At 48.7% G+C, this 19,199-nt stretch overlaps 1 protein-coding gene across 1 annotated transcript in view; it reads right to left on the reverse strand.

Moving 5' to 3' along the window:
- Positions 1-19,199, reverse strand: part of LOC144605195 (calsequestrin-1-like) — a 46,586-nt gene that overhangs the window by 22,423 nt on the left and 4,964 nt on the right. Inside the window, exons 3-4 of the mRNA XM_078420286.1 lie at positions 19,099-19,199; positions 13,113-13,224 (exon numbers count right to left, since the gene is read on the reverse strand). Of these exons, the coding sequence (XP_078276412.1) occupies positions 13,113-13,224; positions 19,099-19,199 (213 nt within the window). The remainder of the gene's footprint in view (positions 1-13,112; positions 13,225-19,098) is intronic.

The raw sequence follows: 19,199 nt of genomic DNA on the forward strand, positions 1-19,199 counted from the left end.
GGAGGAGCCATGGTAGACTGGCGAGCTGACCTCTACCAGACCGAGGCCAGACGACAACTCTCAGACACCTCCTCCTACTTATCTTTGGACCATGACCCCACCAACGAGCACCAGGCCTTAATCATTAGCACTATCACTGATCTCACCAATTGTGGCAGTCTGCCCTCTAATGCCTCCCCAGCCCCTTATCGTTCCCCAACCTTCTCCCTAAAATCCAAAAACAGAACTGTCCTGGCAGACACATTGTTTCTGCCTTTTCATGTCCCACCAAATTAATTTCCACCTACCTCAACACCAGCCTATCCCCCCTGGTCAAATCTCTCCCCACCTGTGTCCAAGACACCTCATATGCTCTCCGTCTCCTCAATAACTTCCGGTTTCCAGGCCCCCATTCCCTCAGCTTTACCATGGATGTCCAGTCACTCTACACCTCCATCCCCCACAAGGATGGTCTTGAAGCCGTCCGTTTCTTCCTCGACCGTAGAATCAGCCCATCGCCATCTACTAACACTCTCCTCCGCCGAGCAGAGCTGGTTCTTAATCTCAACAACTTCTCCTTTGACTCCTCCCACTTCCTCCAAACCCGAGGCGTAGCTTTGGACACTCACATGGGCTATGCCTGCCTCTTTGTCGGGCACGTCGAACAATCCCTGTTGCAGACGTACACTGGCCCCATCCCCGAATTCTACCTCCTCTACATTGATGACTGCATTGGTGCTACCTCTTGTACCCATGCAGAACTCACTGACTTCATACATTTCACAACTAATTTCCATCCTGCTCTTAAATATACTTGGACCACCTCCGACATCTCCATCCATTTCTGGATCTCACCATCTCCATCACAGGAGACAGACTAGTGACCGACATCTACTACAAACCCACTGACTCCCATAACTATCTTGACCACACTTCATCTCACCCTGTCTCCTGCAAAAAGTCTATCCCCTAATCCCAATTCCTCCGTCTACGTCGCATCTGCGCCCAGAATGATGTGTTTCTTATCTCAGTTTTAAATTGCCTCCCATTTATTCTTATTCTGGTCTCCCCCAACATTGGGAAATTTTTTCCTGTATCTAGCTTATCTAGTCCTTTTATAATTTTATGTTTCGATAAGATCCCCTCACATCTATAAACTAAATCTCTCGTTTGTTCGCTTGTTCCTGAACTACAGCCAAAACGGTACACGATAGTGCAACAATTTTAGGCACAAGTTACTCACCGTCGTCCCGTGGTCCTATGGAAGAAGTCTCATTGAAATCATTGCTATATTTTCATAGTTAGTCAGATTTTAAAGTTTAAAATACCGCGCCTGCACAGTTGGGGCTCCGTTGATCTGGTAATTAAGTAAGATGGCCGCCGCTTCCGCGCGTGCGCAGAACAAACACGTCCGCGCCTGCGCAGTTGGGGCCCGTTAAACAGGGCTCGGCCGCCTGTCTCTTGGGGGCAGGAGAACCAGGCCTGGTGCCGGGGGAAGTATGGGAGTATATATTTTGTATAGTACACGAAATTCAGACATTCAAGTGTAACTGTGCAGCATACACATTGTAACTATTCAGACATTCAAGTGTTAACTGTGTAGCATGTGTACTCTTCGGCATTCCTCAGTTAGCCTGGCATTATTCCTCAGTTAGCAGTCCTTAGATCCCTTATTCCATATTTGGTCCTTAGACTTAATCCTTAGGCATTCCTACTTTGGTAACCTTTGACTTAGGCATTGCCTGTATACCATTATCTCTTTGCATTGTCACATTTGGATGAAAGATAATGGTGGCAACAGAAGAGATAAGGAAAGACATAGGCCTTGGGGTGATGGATGGATGTGTGGGATGGACTAGCAGGGAAATAAGGGAGGCGAAGTATAGACAATAGACAATAGGTGCAGGAGTTGACCATCAGTATGAAGGGATGTGAGCATTGAGATAAGGATAAATTACTGAATGGGATTTAATGGTGGTGGGACAGATGGGTGACATCAAAGAAATGAATGACTGAAGAAAGGAGTGTGGGTATGAGGTAATGTAAAGAAGATAAGGTTTGGAATAATCCTATAAACATAGACCGCCGGGTGTACTAAGTGGGCAGTCAGGGCAGTCAGGTGGTTGGCTTCCTGATTGTTCCTGCCGTTGTTTGCAAATAAAGGCTTTTAACTTCTCGCAGAATTCTCCGTGTCGCCTGTCTTAATTTTGAGGATCAGGGAACCACAACAGAAGCAGCCAGAGCCTGGGCCTGGGCCTGGGCCTGGACGTGACCGGGTAGCCGTGATCCCATGGTAGGCCAAGGGGGAAGGCCGCAGCAGCTGCGGTGAGGCCGGGCTTTGGTGGAGGTAGAGGCCGAGGCCTGGGCCTGGCGCTGGGCCTGCCCTCGGCGAACCCGTCCCCACTCCACTAATGGCGGCCGCCCGTGCTGGGAGGCGGGTTGCTACGGCAACGGCGGGTTGCTCCCGGGAGGGGGAGAGGGAGGGAAGAAGGGGGGAGGAGGGTTGGGGGAGGGGAGGGGTTTTTTTTTTGCAGGGGGGTGGGGGAGGGAGGGGTGGAGAAGGGGGAAGGGAGGGAGGGGGTGGGGGAGAGGATGGGGGCTGGGTGAGGGAGGGGATGGGGGAGGGGGGGAGAAGGGAGGAGGGGGAGAGGGTGGGAGGAGTGGGGGAGGTGGGATTGGGGGAGGAGAGGGTGCTGCACCAATGCAGGAGAGGCAACCATAGGGAGATGGGGAGGGGGAGAGCGGGCGGGTGGAGGGGGAGAGGTAGTGGGGGGGGATTGGGGGGAGGGAGGGCGGAGGGAGCAAGGGGGTCGAGGGGGGAGGGAGGGAGGGGAAGGGGAGTGGGCGAGGGGGGAGGGAGAGAGGAGGTGGGAGGGGAGGGAGGGTGGGGGGAAAGAGGACGGGGATTGGGGGGGGAGGGGGAGTGTTGGACGGCAGGGTGCTGAACCAATGGAGGTGATTTGGGCCTAACGGTTCCACTTAGTCTAGTCCATTCTAAATTCCAGTGAATACAAGACCTGTCTTTCCAATCATTCCTCCTATGACAGTCCTGGGTATTAACTTCGTGAACATACGCTGCACTCCCCCAATACCAAGGATGTTCTTCCTCAAATTAGTAGATCAAAACTGCACACAAAACGTGGCGCTGAGGCAAAGCCGAAGAGATCGACGACAGGCAGAGTAGGAGACTCCATCGTGAGTGGTACAGACAGAAGTTAGTAGGAGACTCCATCGTAAGATGTACAGACAGAAGTTTATGCGGCAACAAGCGGGATTTAAGGATGGTGTGTTGCCTCCCTGGTGCCTGGATCCAGGACATCACGGACTAAGTGCAGAGCATCCTGAAGGATGAAGGTGAGCAGCCGCAAGTGGTAATGCATGTCGGCACAAACGACGTTGGGAAGAAGAGGAAAGGTATTTTGCAACATGACTTTCGAAAGCTCAGAAGAAAGCAGGGCCTCCAGGGTGGTTATCTACGGTTTGCGTCCAGTTCCTCATGCTGGTGAGGGCAGGAACAGGGAGTTAGGGGATCTGAATGTGTTGCTGAGGAGCAGGTGCATTGGGCAGTGATTTAGATTCTTAGTCCACTGGGGTCTGTTTTTGGGTAAGGGCGAGTTGTACAAAAGGACGGGTTGCACATCAACAAGCATTCTGGCAGGCAGGTATGCCACTGCTCTACGGATGGTTTTGTACTAAACGGGGGGGTCAAATGGGATGGAAAAGGGTGGAGTTAAAGGGAAAGAGACTATAGGAAAAGTTCAGAAAGACCCCAGAATTAACTGGACAGAAAGCTCACGAAAGGATAGGGGAGTATGGCCAAGTGTAATAGAATCGATGTTAAAGGTGAGGTGAGTAAAGGATTTAAAGTATTATATATGAATGCGCGAGGTATAAGAAGTAAAGTGGATGACCTTCATGCTCAGTTAAAAATTGGTAAATATTACATTCTAGGGGAGAGAGGGACGGGGAGGGAGAGAGGGCGGTGGTGGGAAGGACATTGTGGGGATTACAGAGACATGGCTGCAGGAGGATCAGAAATTAGAACTGAATATTCAGGATTTAAGTACGAAAGGACAGGCAGGTGGGCAGAGGAGGTAGGGTAGCTCTGTTGGTGAGGGATGAAATACAGCAAGGGGTGACATAAGGATTGACGATGTTGAGTCACGGTGGATAGAATTGAGGAATTGTAAAGGTGAGAATAAACTAATGGGAGTTATCCACAGGCCCCCAAACGGTGTAAGTTGCAGCAGGAGTTAAAACTAGCATGTAACATAGGTAATGGCACTGTGGTTATGGGGGATTTCAATATGCAGGTAGACTGGGAAAATCAGGTTGGTTCTGAACCCCAAGAAAGGGAGTTTGTAGAGTGCCTCCGAGATGGATTCTTAAAGCAGCTTGTTCTGGAGCCAACCAGCGAGAAGGCAATCCTGGATTTAATGTTGTCCAATGAACCAGATTTAATTAGGGAACCCAAGGTAAAGGAACCGTTTGGAGGTAGTGATCATAATATCATTAATTTTAATCTGCAATTTGAGAGCGAGAAGGTTAAATCAGAAGCATCAGTGTCGCAGTTGAACAAAGGGGACTATGATCAACACCTCCTCCTGTTTTACATCTCTATCTGTAGCATCCATACCCTGAAATATTATCCTTCCAGTCATTCCCTTTCCTCAGACACGTTTCTGTAATGGCTATAATAACCCAACCCCCCAGCTAATCCATTCGCTTTGGATGTCAAACTTTTACCGTTGAAATAAATGCAGTTCAAACTATCGGTCTTTCCTCTCTCTCCCTCTCTCTCTACCATTTTACATGCATGTCCTCACTACTAACCTTGCTCTTGTGGACTAATTATTGTGGCCAAATTGTACCTCTGCCTCCTTTCTGCTTTGCAGCCCTCCTCCTGCCAAACCAGTTTAAACCCTCCCCCGTGGCACGAGTAAATCTCCTTCCCGGGATATTGGTCCCTCTCTAGTTCCGTTGGAACAGATTCTTATTATATAGGTTACCTATGGTTATATAGGTTACCTTTTTTTGGGGGGTTGGGTGGTTTGAGTGCCTGTTTGATGTTTTTATTGTTGGACTGTGTTTTTGGGGGTTTTAGGGTGTGTGATTTGAATGCCTATTTAATGCTTCTATTGTTGGACTGTGTTTTGGGGGGTTTTTGGGGTTGGGTAATTTGGGTGCCTGTTTAGTGCTTTTATTGTTGGACTGTGGGTGATTGAATTAACATTTTGTTCAAGATGGCCGCGCCGTTGTGTTTGGCTGCCTGCCACTGTATGTTTCTTTTTTTTCCTAGTCAGATGTGCAGCACTTTGGTCAACGTGGGTTGTTTTTAAATGTGCTATACAAATAAATTGACTTGACTTGACTTGACTATGCACCAGAAGAGATCCCAATCATCCAAAAATCTTAACGTCTATACGCTGCACCAGTTCATCAGCCACGCATTCATTTGATGATCCGTTTATTCCTGCCGTCACGAGCACGTGGCACAGGGCATAATCCAGAGATTACCACTCTCAAGGTTTTGCTTTTTAATCTCTTGCCGAACTCGCTGTTGGATCTCAAGCAATTCCCTACCTATGTCATTCGTAACGATGTTACAACCCCCCTGGCTGCGCTCCCTGCCCCCACAACATCTCCTGTCCGTCTCCCTAACTATAGGCTTAATCCTATTCTGCTTTGCTTCAGAGCCAGAACTAGTATATTTGTTTACAAGGGGAATCACCTCACTGGAACACTGGACGTTCCTTGATGTCTCACATCCTGCAGAAGGAGCATAACAGTGCCATTCCGCCCGCATTTACACTGAAGGACGCAAAATATGACGTTACCTTACCTTGCCCACACCATTTGCTCGCCGAAGCCTCTCGAATTAAAGCCTCAACATCCGCCCACAAAACACAATATTCTGTTTCAATATACAGCCTCTCCCGAAAAAACGGACAGTCGTAACAGGCCGCTCCGCTGTACATTTTCTTCTTATTCGCGGGCATACCTCTCAATGGCCAATCAAAGAGTGCTCTTTTAAAACTTTATGCTAATGCTCCGCGTCCTCACTTCAAACTCACCGAATCAGGTGTTCATACAGGGCTCTTTTAAACATCCCCGCTGCTGTGCTCTGCTACGCCTCCTTGTCGAGGAAGTGAAAGGCAACAGACAGACCAGCTCCCGGGGACAAATCTACCTGATCCTGATGGATTGGAGCAGAACCATGTCGGATTGGTCGGATTGGATGACGTGAGCTAGCGCGAAGCCGAGGCAGGTAGCCATGGCTCTGGCAAAGATGACTCAAGGTAACTCAAATGTCACTGTACCTTAATTGGTGCATATATCAATAAACTGACCCTGAAACCCTTGAAACCTTGAAACCGTGAAACCTTAAAAGCCAGAGATTATCCTTGTCACGTCGTATGCCTGCCTGTAGATCTATGCCTGCCTGTAACAAAAACGGGGCATCCTTCCGCCACCAGGATTTCGTACAGGGCTCTCGTGTATTCATTGCCCAACACGTTTCAAAAGGGTGGAAGGAGTTCCACAAGCAGTACATTTTGGCCGGGACTTGAGGAGGCACCAGTTAGCTCATCTATCGTTCGCGGAGCGTCGAGTGCTGCGCAAACCTCGTAATAAACTCTGGTAGATTTTCCCACAAACCCATTCGCGCACCCTCCCTGAACGAATCCAAGGAGGACAGAGTGTCATGACAGGACTGAAAAGTGATGGATCCCCTCCATACTCTGCGACAGTAGAGCCCTCCTTGGCTAGAAACTTCACAGCCCGCTTATGCAGGTAGATACCTTGCCGTTTCATATTTTCATATTTCAGATACAGCGCAGAAACAGGCCTTTTCGGCCCACCAAGTCCGCGCCGCCCAGCGATCCCCGCACATTAACACTATCCTACACACACTAGGGACAATCCAGAGCGAGTAAAAGGTTGGAGCGCCTTGGAAATCCTGCAGAAACTCTCATTGGCATCGGGATTAGTGTATTATTGTTATTTGTGTCGAGATATAGTGAATCAAAACTTTGATGTCGAGTCAAATTACCCAAAACAAAATATAAGAAAACAATCAAGCCATAGAGATGTACAACCCATCGTGCAAAGAGAAAACCAACAGAGTGCTCAATATAATGTTACATCATTATAGCGTTTACAGATGTACACAGAGTTCACATAAAAAGACAAGCGATAGCTCCGTGTCCCCCACCCCCCTCCAATAATTTAGGTGGAGGTGCTAGAGTCAGGATTGAGGACTCGCCAGATGTCTACCATGTCCATTGAGCCGACCTGCTCCTCCAGCCTAGTTACTGACACTTGAGAAACCCGGGGACGTGCATGATCCTGCTTCCCGAGGGTAACTTTGAAGTGCACACCCCCGGAGGATCGGGTGACACACTCGATGCAGTCGAGGAAACTGAAGAACATCTTTTGCAACAGGCACATTTCCATCACGCAAGCTCTGGGACATCTACATCACAAAGTGCAACAACTTGCCATCCACAGCGCAGTAAGGTGGAGCAAACAGCCTGGAACAAGTTCATGAAACTTCAAGAACTCTGAGTGGAAAATCGTGGCCAACATTTGAGCCACTTCTAACGAGGTAACTCTTTTAGACACCGTCGCTCGCCCCTTCGGGTGTCACGTGGATTCGGCTTCCGGACATTGCACGTTGATCGTCTCCTGTCCCTGACAAACAGGAGGAGACGACGCCTGCGAGGAGATCTCCTGCTGCCATTGATGTCTAGAATCATTCTGGTGATCTTCATGTCAAAAGTAAATTAAATCCGTTTGCCACCGCCCTTTGAATGAGCAGAGCTGCACATTGACCTGTGACTTTTTGATAGGGACTTCTTGAAGCCATGGGACAGATGCCGCTTATTTTTTTATCTCCTTCCGCATCCTTCCTCGTATTCTTCAGAATGGGCCGGGTAGACTTCAGTGGTTACAAAAAATCCGACCAGCGCCTTATCACGGCCATGATATTGGGCCGTGATATTGTCCACTATCATTAGTGGAGACACGTATTCCATCTTCTCAAAGCTGGACGAGTTCCAACTCGTCCACCTAACCGCATACCAGGTCCGTGGCGTAGCCTGAGCAATCGCCTCTTGCGGACAACATGCCCAATCCACTCAAAAAGGCAAGTGTCCAGCTGTGCCAGCCATCCCACGGCTAACTCGATCACGTTCCCTATCACCCCCAGAATCCTCCAGACAATACCAAGGAGTGCAGGTCCACCTGCAGCAGTAAGGCAGCGTGCCTCTCCGACTCAGACGCCCCGATGAACTAGGCTTCAGCAATCCAGCCGGAGCCCGGTACGGAGGCAAAGAGAGGTTGAACGCGAACGCCCACAATTTGGGACGGCACGGGTTCGATCATACCCTTGTGTGCTGTCTGTACGGAGGTTGTACGTTCTCCCTGTAACCATGTGGGTTTTGTCTGGGAGCTCGTGGTCCTCCCATAATACTAAGACGCACAGGTTTGCAGGTTCATTGGCTTGTGTAAAATTGTTGTAAAAATGTTCGAAATATACAGGATAGTGTTAGTCGGCGCAGATATGGTTGGTCGGCGCAGATATGGTTGGTCGGCGCAGATATGGTTGGTCGGCGCAGATATGGGTGGTCGGCGCAGATATGGTTGGCCGAGGGCCCTGTTTGCACGATGTATCTCTAACGCTTAATCTCTGTATGAAACATTCTTTGCCTGCCTCAAAGGACCTCCACAGTCCGAATGGAGGACATGTCTTTTACAGGCTGTGCCCATCCACCCACCGGGACACCACGCACCAAAACAGCATTAGGAAGGTTCATAGTGTTTCGAACCTCAAGCGTACCCTGTCAGCCCTGCGAGAGGAGATAGCTTCCCAGGAGTACCCCTGTTATTTTAAACGGTGAGGCAGTACACACTGGTTACACAGCTTCGACAGAGGGCACAGTGAATGGACCAATTGATAACTTACGCTGTCCCCATCGCTGGCGCCTCTACTGCAGAGCTCTCCTCCGACCCACAGGACGCATCGCGCGGACGCGGGGTCTCAACAGAGGTAAGTAATTCCTCACAAGTGACCCCAATACTTCTGCACTCTCCGTGTACTCAGAGGACAGGTGGCTCGTCATTTTCCTTGTGCAGACGTGCGGAGAGGCAGACACCCCCATTACAGAAGAAGTCTCTGTCTCTGTCGCCCTGTCCCCCTGAATGGTCCCTTATGGTCACTGGGCAGATGGGCTCATCGTGGCAGGCCGGGGTGAGGGGAAGGCCTTTGGGTGATATTTACAGATGTTCTTACTTTCCTCTTCGCCTTCGTATACCCCAGACGTCGGCCTTCTCACTCGTTGTACGCCAGTATCCATCGCCGAGGTGGGCATGTGGTGGTAGCAGTACTGACTCGGGTCGCTGAGAAGGCAGGCGCAGGTTCGGAGAGTCCTTTAAAAAATGCCTCATTGCGTTGCGCCATGGTCGGGTCTAACGTTCAGAGTCCAGAAAACCGGATAAGTTAACCCCTCCAACTAGAGGCTGAAATCGCCCTCAGCGTCACACGCCTGCTCCAGTCTCATGAACAGCTGGCACCAAAATCAAATAACAGAGATTGCACTCCTGAACATCGAGCGGAATAAGGGGAATATCCGACTGCACTTCCGCGGAAAGCACAGAGCGGAGAGGATGGACTAATTGAATATGAAGGCTGTGATGTTGGAATGGATGATCGGTTGTACTGTTTAACATATATATTAATGATTTGGAAGATGGAATTAGAAGCAACACCAGCAAGTTTGCGGATGACACAAAGCTGGGTGGCAGTGTGAACTGTGAAGAGGAGTTTGGAGGTTGCAGGGTGACCTGGACAGGTTGAGCAAGTGGGCAGATGCGTGGCAGATGCAGTATAATATAGATAAATGTGAGGTTATCCACTTTGGCCGCAAAAACAAGGAGGCAGATTATTATATCAATGGTGTTAGGTTAGGTAAGGGGGAGGTGCAGCGAGACCTGGGTGTCCTTGTACACCAGTCACTGAAGGTTGGCGTGCAGGGACAGCAGGCAGTGAAGAAAGCTAATGGAATGTTGGCCTTTATGACAAGAGGATTTCAGTAGAGGAGTAAAGAGGTTCTTCTGCAGTTGTATAAGGCCCTGGTAAGACCACATCTGGAGTATTGTGTACAGTTTTGGTCTCCTAATTTGAGGAAGGACATCCTTGTAATTGAGGCAGTGCAACGTAGGTTGACGAGATTGATCCCTGGGATGGCGGGACTGTCATATGAGGAAAGATTGAAAAGACTAGGCTTGTATTGACTGGAGTTTAGAAGGATGAGAGGGGATCTTATAGAAACATATAAAATTATAAAAGGACTGGTCAAGCTAGAAGCAGGAAAAATGTTCCCAATGTTGGGCGAGTCCAGAACCAAGGCCATAGTCTTGGAATAAAGGGGAGGCCATTTAAACTGAGGTGAGAAACAACTTTTTCACCCAGAGAGTTGAGAATTTGTGGAATTCTCTGCCACAGAGGGCAGTGGAAGCCAAATCAATGGATGGATTTAAGAGAGAATTAGATAGGGCTCTTGTGGCTAGTGGAATCAAGGGATATGGGGAGAAACTCACATTTCGGAGGACCTAACACGGTCCAATAACATTGCTGCGCTGGACAAGAAGGCACAGCAACGACAGTTCTACCTAAGAACACTGAAAAAGTCTGGTCTACCCCAACAACTGCTGACGACATTCTACCGCTGCACCATAGGGAGCATCCTAACACATGGCACCCCTGTGTGGTATCTCAGCTGCACGGAGGCAGAGAGGAAAGCTCTTCAGAGGGTAGTCCATATAGCTCAGAGGACCATCGGAACACAGCTACCAGCCTTGGAGAGCATCTACAACACACGATGACTCAGAAAAGCCACCAGCACCCACAAAGACTCTTCACACCCCTGCAACAGTCTGTTCGAACTTCTACCATCGGGCAGACGATACAAGGCCTTCTACGCCCGCACCTCCAGACTCAGGAACACCTTCATCCCCAGCTGCTATGAACCGGTCCTGCTGAGCCGGAAGGTCAAATCGCACAGTGATCCGGCACAGATCTACTTGCACTTTATTCTGTTTTAAAACTGTTACAATTTGTTGCATTGGGTTGTTTAAATTAATACTGACTAGCTAATTAATTTATTGCATCGTATGGGAGGCGCATTCCCAATCTCGTTGTACCCCTGTACAATGACAATAAAGATATATTGTATTGTATTGTATTGTATTGTAGAAGGCAGGCACGGGTTATTGATTGGGGACGATCAGTCATGATCACAATGAATGGCGTTGCTGGCTCGAAGGGCCGAATGGCCTCCTCCTGCACCTATTTTCTATGTCAGTGTCTGTTGTGCGGTGCCCTCCTCCGTGACAACCAGTAGGAATATCCCTCCCAATATAATTCACCTACATCCGCCCAGAAGCACTTCCAGATTAGTCTTTAAGAAGATTACCGCATTCCCTGATATATTTGAGGCCGCGACAATGGATAAATCGCAATCGTCCTCCATACGTATCTTGGTGTGCACATAATGTTTCACATCTCTCCTACGGGAAACAGGGAGACGGGAGTGCATGAAGTTGCAGTTAAACGCGCGTGGCTCGGTTGTGCACCTGCAAAATTTGGTCGGATATGATAAGGTCACAGGAGCAATGCAATACTGGTTCACTGTACGAGAGAGCACCGGAGAGACGGAAAATAACAAAGAGATAATGTCCAGGATGGTGAGCAACGATATTTCTGTGACGATCCTTCAACTTTCCAAACAAGTCTTGTTCGAAGCCCAGAGAAGTCCATGATGGCTACAAACCTTGCAGCACCCGGCTGACCGTGACTGCCGAGGCGGGGTTCACTGATAGTAAAAACGAAAATCAATCTTTGCCAGCTCCCTTCTGTCCCACAGTCTCGCCACTGTGATCTCGCAGCGGTTGCTGCGTCCGGAAAGAGAACCACTCTCCTCACACAACGGAAATCCATCGAAGTACCAAGACCTGCACTCAACTGCCAATGGAAAAACCTGCCTGCTTGCAAAACCGCAGAAAGCAAGCTGCTGAAACATCGCAGCGGGTTAAGGGACATCGGGTCGGGTCAATCGACATGGATAGATTGAGGAGGAACTCTAACCTATCCACAGACTGAGACGTTATCTACGCATTTCCGTCCACTGATGCTGCGTGACCCGATGAGTTCGTCAACAGTTAGTTTAAATTCTTGCAATAAATCTCCCGTCTGTAATTACGAGCTCTCCCACCACGCGGAAGAATTTTACATTGCATCCGCCCATTCGTTTTTTACAAAACCAGGTTTATTACAAGATCAAAACTCATCGAATAAAATACTGCAGAAATCTTCAATCTAAAACGCAACGTATATTCAAGTATCAAATTAAAATATGGTTATGCTGTCTAAGAGAATTTCAAGCCCCCACGACGCCCACTGCTTGAGGAAGACACCCAAAGTGACCGCAGACAGTACGTGTTCCCCGTGTGGGAACACTCTGGCATGTGTGTAATTCTGGAAATGACTGCCCGCCCCTTGACCCGCGAATGCTCGTTCCCTGACGTCATTGTCAGATTCCAGTCGCAAGTCGCGAACACGTCGGATCGTGATTGACCAGGTCCACGTCCAAACTGCCTGGGAGATTCCCCTCGACAGATCCACCCCCAGTATCATCCCACATCGGAAGAACCGTGCGCAGATTTGGTCTCCATTCCCCTGGCTTGGAGAAACCGGGAGCACATTGCACAGTTCCTCTTCCATATTCCTCGGTTAGACCACGCTGGGAGCATGACACGCAATGTCTCTCGTTAATCCTGAATTATACCACATGACAAGGACCATGGATCGTTGCGGTCTCCGCATCCCTGAGCAAGACCGCACTGGGATCACAATACACAGTTCTAATCTCCAAATACACCTGCAACCATTTAGTATTCAATTTGCACTTTACAAGGATGTGCAGGAGGGTGAACTCGAGCGGGTTGCCAGGGATTTGAGGTGGTGGGGACGGGGGGGGGGGGGGGGGGGGGCGGGGGGAGGGCGGAGGGGGGGGGGGGAGGTGCGGGGTTGTTCTAGGCAGCCGGAGTGAAGCCCATGACCGATTGAATCTTACGCTCTGAATCTTCGTTCTTGAAGTACCCGATCAACTTGGGCTCATCGTCATTTTCCTCAAAGGCTTCAAGCTCGTTCTCATCATCGATCATCTCCACTGGGTCTTCCAGAACCTTCGTAGGTACAAACAGGTCATAAGATCACAAGGGCATATGCGATAGGTGCAGAATTAGGCCATTCGGCCCATTAAGTGGATTCCGCCATTCACTTATGGTTGATCTAACTCTCCTTCCTAACCTCATTCTCCTACATTCTCCCAATAACCCCTGACACCCGTACTAACCAAGAATCTAACTATCTCTGCCTTTAAAATATCAATTGACTCCGCCACAGCCTTCTGATCCAAAGAATTCCATCGATTCACCACCCTTAAACTAAATAAATTCCAAATCATCTCCTTCCCAAATTAAAATTCTTTAATTCAGAGGCTGTGACATTTAGTCCTAAACTCTCCCACTAGTGGAAACACCCTCTCCACGTCCACTCTATCCAAGCCTTTCACTATACGGTACGTTTTAATGACCCACCCCCGTTATTCTTCTGTACTCCAGTGAGTATAGGCCCAGTACCGTCAAACGCTCATCGTATGTTAATCCAGTAATTCCTTGGATCATTCTTGTAAACATCCTCTGAACCCTCTCCAGGGCTAGCACATCCTCCCTCAGATATGGCGCCAGAAATTGCTCACTCTACTCCAAATGCGGTCTGACCAGCGCCTTACAGAGCTTCAGCATTACATCCCTGTTTTTGTATTCTAGCCCTCTTGAGATAAATAGCATTGCGTTTGGCTTCTTTACTACCGGTTCGACTTGCAGATTGACTTTCGGGGAATGCTGCACCTGCACTCCCAAGTCCCTTTGCACCTCCGATGTCAGGATTCTCTCACCATTTCCCAGATTATCAGTCACCATCAAAGTACTGGGCTCTCTGCTCAGAATCCATCCTACACTCTGCCCTCCCCCCTATCCACCCTCTCCCCCTCTCCGCCCCCCCCACCCCCCACCCCACCCCAGCCCTCCACCCATCAGCTGTTCATTTCGTATACTGCTGAGCACCGTGACAGCAGGAGATAGTTCAACCGCTTGAGTGGGTGTCTGACAATCAGGCGAGGGTGGACACAGGATATCGGTAGTGGGTCCAGGTTGGGGTAGGGGGGGCGGGTCTGGTCCTATTAGTTTGCAGCAGCGTGGTCACTCATTAGTTTGGAGTGTTCAATCCAGGAGCAGGCGATCACGGGCAGTCGCTCTGCAGGGCAGCAAGGCCGTGAACAGGGAGAGTGAACATTGGGTTCAGTCCCAACATTGGGGGACAGAGCTGGACAGGAGGGGTGATCCTAGCATGGGCGATGAACTGCAGTGCCTTTTGACGATGGTGTACACTGCATCCTATGTGCACCGGTGGTACAGGTAAGGGGTCTTTAGAGGTGCGGAGTGTTTAGGTGGTGGGAGGGAAATTTTCGAGTGGATGGAGAGAATGTTTAGATTGAGAGGAGAACGGGTTTAGGGGCGGAGGGAGGGAGTGTTGAGTGTGGAGGGATGGAATGTTTAGAGTGGTGGAATGGTGGAGTGGTGGAGTGCTCAGAGCAGAGAAGGGAGTGCTAGAGCGGACGGGAAAATGTGTAGAGTGGAGAAAGGAAGGAGTATTTAGTGGGATGAAGAGAAGAGGTTTTGTAGGGCGGGATGGAGGGAGGCAGGGAGACAATAGACAATAGACAATAGGTGCAGGAGTAGGCCATTCGGCCCTTCGAGCCAGCACCGCCATTCAATGTGATCATGGCTGATCACTCTCAATCAGTACCCCGTTCCTGCCTTCTCCCCATACCCCCTGACTCCGCTATCCTTAAGAGCTCTATCTAGCTCTCTCTTGAATGCATTCAGAGAATTGGCCTCCACTGCCTTCTGAGGCAGAGAATTCTACAGATTCACAACTCTCTGGCTGTAAAGCTTTTTCCTCATCTCAGTTTTAAATGACCTACCCCTTATTCTTTAACTGTGGCCCCTTGTTCTGGACTCCCCCAACATTGGGAACATGTTTCCTGCCTCTAACGTGTCCAACCCCTTAATAATCTTATACGTTTCGATAAGATCTCCTCTCATCCTTCTAAATTCCAGTGTATACAAGCCTAGTCGCTCCAGTCTTTCAACATATGACAGTCCCGCCATTCCGGGAATTAACCTAGTAAACCTACGCTGCACGCCCTGAATAGCAAGAATATCCTTCCTCAAATTTGGAGACCAAAACTGCACACAGTACTCCAGGGGCGGTCTCACTAGGGCCCTGTACAACTGCAGAAGGACCTCTTTGCTCCTATACTCAACTCCTCTTGTTATGAAGGCCAACATTCCATTGGCTTTCTTCACTGCCTGCTGTACCTGCATGTATCCTTTCAGTGACTGATGCACTAGGTCACCCAGATCTCGTTGTACGTCCCCTTTTCCTAACTTGACACCATTCAGATAATACTCTGCCTTCCTATTCTTACCACCAAAGTGGATAACCTTACACTTATCCATATTAAACTGCATCTGCCATGCATCCGCCCACTCGCACAACCTGTCCAAGTCACCCTGCAACCTCATAACAACTTCCTCACAGTTCACACTCCCACCAAGCTTTGTATCATCTGCAAATTTGCTAATGGTACCTTTAATCCCTTCATCCAAGTCATTAATGTATATTGTAAATAGCTGCGGTCTCAGCACCGAGCCTTGCGGTACCCCACTAGTTACTGCCTGCCATTCTGAAAGGAACCCATTAATCCCCACTCTTTGCTTTCTGTCTGTCAACCAATTTTCTATCCATGTCAGTACCCTACATCCAATACCATGTGCTCTAATTTTGCCCACTAATCTCCTATGTGGAACCTTGTCGAAGGCTTTCTGAAAGTCTCCCCTGTCAATTTTCCTAGTTATATCCTCAAAGAATTCCAGAAGATTAGTCAAGCATGATTTCCCCTTCGTAAATCCATGCTAACTAGGAACGATCCTGTTACTACTATCCAAATGCTCCGCAGGTTTGTCTTTTATAATTGACTCCAGCATCTTCCCCACCACTGATGTAAGACTAACTGGTCTATAATTTCCCGTTTTCTCTCTCCCTCCTTTCTTAAAAAGTGGGACAACATTAGCTACCCTCCAATCCACAGGAACTGATCCTGAATCTATAGAACATTGGAAAATGATCACCAATGCGTTCACAATTTCTAGCGCCACCTCCTTAAGTACTCTGGGATGCACACCATCAGGCCCTGGGGATTTATCAGCCTTCAGACCCATCAGTCTACCCAACACCATTTCCTGCCTAATGTGGATTTCCTTCAGTTCCTCCGTCACTCTAGGGTCTCTTGCCACTAGAACATCTGGGAGATTGCTTGTATCTTCCTTAGTGAAGACAGATCCAAAGTACCGGTTCAACTCGTCTGCCATTTCCTTGTTCCCCATAATAAATTCCCCTGCTTCTGTCTTTAAGTGACCCACATTTGGCTTGACTATTTCCTTCCTCTTTACATACCTAAAAAAGCTTTTACTATCCTCCTTTATATTATTGGCTAGTTTACCCTCGTACCTCATCTTTTCTCCCCATATTGCCTTCTTAGTCATCTTCTGTTGCTCTTTAAAAGAGTCCCAATCCTCTGGCTTCCCACTCTTCTTTGCTTTGTTGTACTTCTATTTTATTTTTATGCTGTCCTTGACTTCCCTTGTCAGCCACGGGTGCCTCTTACTCCCCTTAGAATCTTTCCTCCTCTTTGGGATAGATTGATCCTGCAACTTCTGCATTATTCCCAGGAATACCTGCCATTGCTGTTCCACCGTCTTCCCTGCTAGGGCCTCCTTCCAGTCAATTCTGGCCAGCTCCTGCCTCATGCCTCTGTAATCCTCTTTGCTATGCTGTAATACTGACACTTCCGATTTTCCCTTCTCCCTCTCAATTTGTAGAGTAAAACTTATCATATTGTGGTCACTGCCTCCTAATGGCTCTTTTACCCCGAGTCCCCTTATCAGATCACTTACACAACACTAAATTACACAACACTAAATCCAGAATTGCCTTCTCCCTAGTAGGCTCCAGTACAAGCTGTTCTAAGAATCCATCTCGGAGACACTCCACAAACTCTCTTTCCTGGGAGAGGATAGGACAGAGCGCACAGCCTCAGAATAAAAGGACGTACCTTTCGGAAGGGAATGAGGAGGAATGTCGTTAGCCAGGGGTGGTGAATCTGTGAATTTAATCACCACAGATGGCTGTGGATGCCGTCATTGGGTATTGTTTAAGCGGAGATTCTTGATTAGTAAGATTGTCAAAGATTACAGGAAGAAGGCAGGAGAATATGGTTGAGGGAAAGATATATCATCCATGATTGAATGGCGGGGTAGACCCGATGGGCAGAATGGCCTAATTCGGCCTCTCTGGAGTTCTGAATTTATGAACTTTGAAGGAGAAAATATTCAGGGGTTTAAAGGGCAGGCGGGTTTAAGCTGAGGATGGGCGTGGAGAGAGACACGTGGAGGCAAGGTAGAGTTTTTAGGGGAAGAATATAGTGTTTAAGTTGTTTGATGTAATGTTTTGTGTGGTGGAAGGACGTGATTGGGCTGTGTTTAGTGTGGATGGAATGTTAAGGATGGTGGAGGGAGGGAGAGTTGATAGTGGAGGGAAGGGGCGTTTAAGCGGTGTGTTCAGAGTGTGTAGATGATGTGTCGAGAAAGTCAGATGGAGGAAATGTATAGGATACTGGAGGGATGGATTATTTAGAAACATAGAAACATAGAAAATAGGTGCAGGAGGAGGCCATTTGGCCCTTCGAGCCAGCACCCTCATTCATTGTGATCATGGGTGATCATCTACAATCAGTAACCTGTGCCTGCCTCCTCTCCACATCCCTTGATTCCGCAAGCCCCGAGAGCCCTATCTAAATTCATCCAGTGAATTGGCCTCCACTGTCTTCGGTGGCAGAGAATTCCACAAATTCACAACTCTCTGGGTGAAAAAGACTTTTCTCGCCTCAGTTTTCTCACCTTCTTTTCTCACCTCAGTTTTAAATGGCCTCCACTTTATTCTTAGATTGTGGCCCCTGGTTCTGAACTCCCCCAACACAGGGAACATTTTTTCTGCGTCTAGCTTGTCCAGTCCTTCTATAATTTTATACGTTTCTATAAGATCCCCTCTCATCCTTCTAAATTCCAGTGAATAGGAATGGACTTGGAGGAATGCAATATTTAGAGTGGAGACAGGACAGACTTATGGTGGATGAGCGGATCAGGGTGCAGCAGGGATTCTTTTTGTGTGGTGATCCGAGGTAGCACTTAGGGTGCGAGGGGAAAATGTTAAGGGTAACGAGGGGAAGGCCTTGGGTTGTGAGGAGGTGCGTCACTCCCCACGGGACACTCGGCCTCTGAGCTATCCATGGTCCAATTATTTATGTTAATTGCAGACCCCAATATCGTGAAGTGGTAATGGAAACGCCCGTAAAATTCAGGGAAAGATGGCCGGACTCTACTTTTTGAAACTGGTCGTTGCGGGAATTTGAATTGTAATTTTGCATTCGGTGCCTGATTTTTTTCTGCGTAATGTCCTATGCATTATTCCCGTCCATTACCTAAGGACATCACGCCACTTTGTTTGGTTCAGTATTCCTTCATTTGGACTTCACGACTAGCGCTGGTGCAGGAACCCTGATTCCACCCAGTAACCCGCGTCCGCTTACTTGGCGTTACCGCATTGAGATTGAGTGCAGGAGGCCAACTCTCTTTTTTTCTGAGGCCCAGCCCTCGGGAAGCAGAGTGCCTGTAGTGACATGCAGTGTCTGGGTCCGGATGTTTTGAGTCCGATTGAGGAACGAGTTTGTGTGGTTGGGAAAAGTAGGGGCAGAGTTAGTCCATCGAGAGGCCCAGCTGCCATCTTGGTTGAGCTGTGTGAGCCTGATGGTCTCTCTCATTATCCCCCCCTCCACAACACCACCCACCAACACCCGAGGCGGAAGGATCACTTACATCAAGGAGGAACTCCACGATTGTGTCAGCTGCAAATTCTCCATCGTATTCGATCACCTCGTCCTCCTTGAACACGTAAATGCTGCCTTCTTCATCCAGAC

Source organism: Rhinoraja longicauda, chromosome 24 (genome assembly GCF_053455715.1).
Source record: "Rhinoraja longicauda isolate Sanriku21f chromosome 24, sRhiLon1.1, whole genome shotgun sequence".
Classification (NCBI taxonomy): domain Eukaryota; kingdom Metazoa; phylum Chordata; class Chondrichthyes; order Rajiformes; family Arhynchobatidae; genus Rhinoraja; species Rhinoraja longicauda.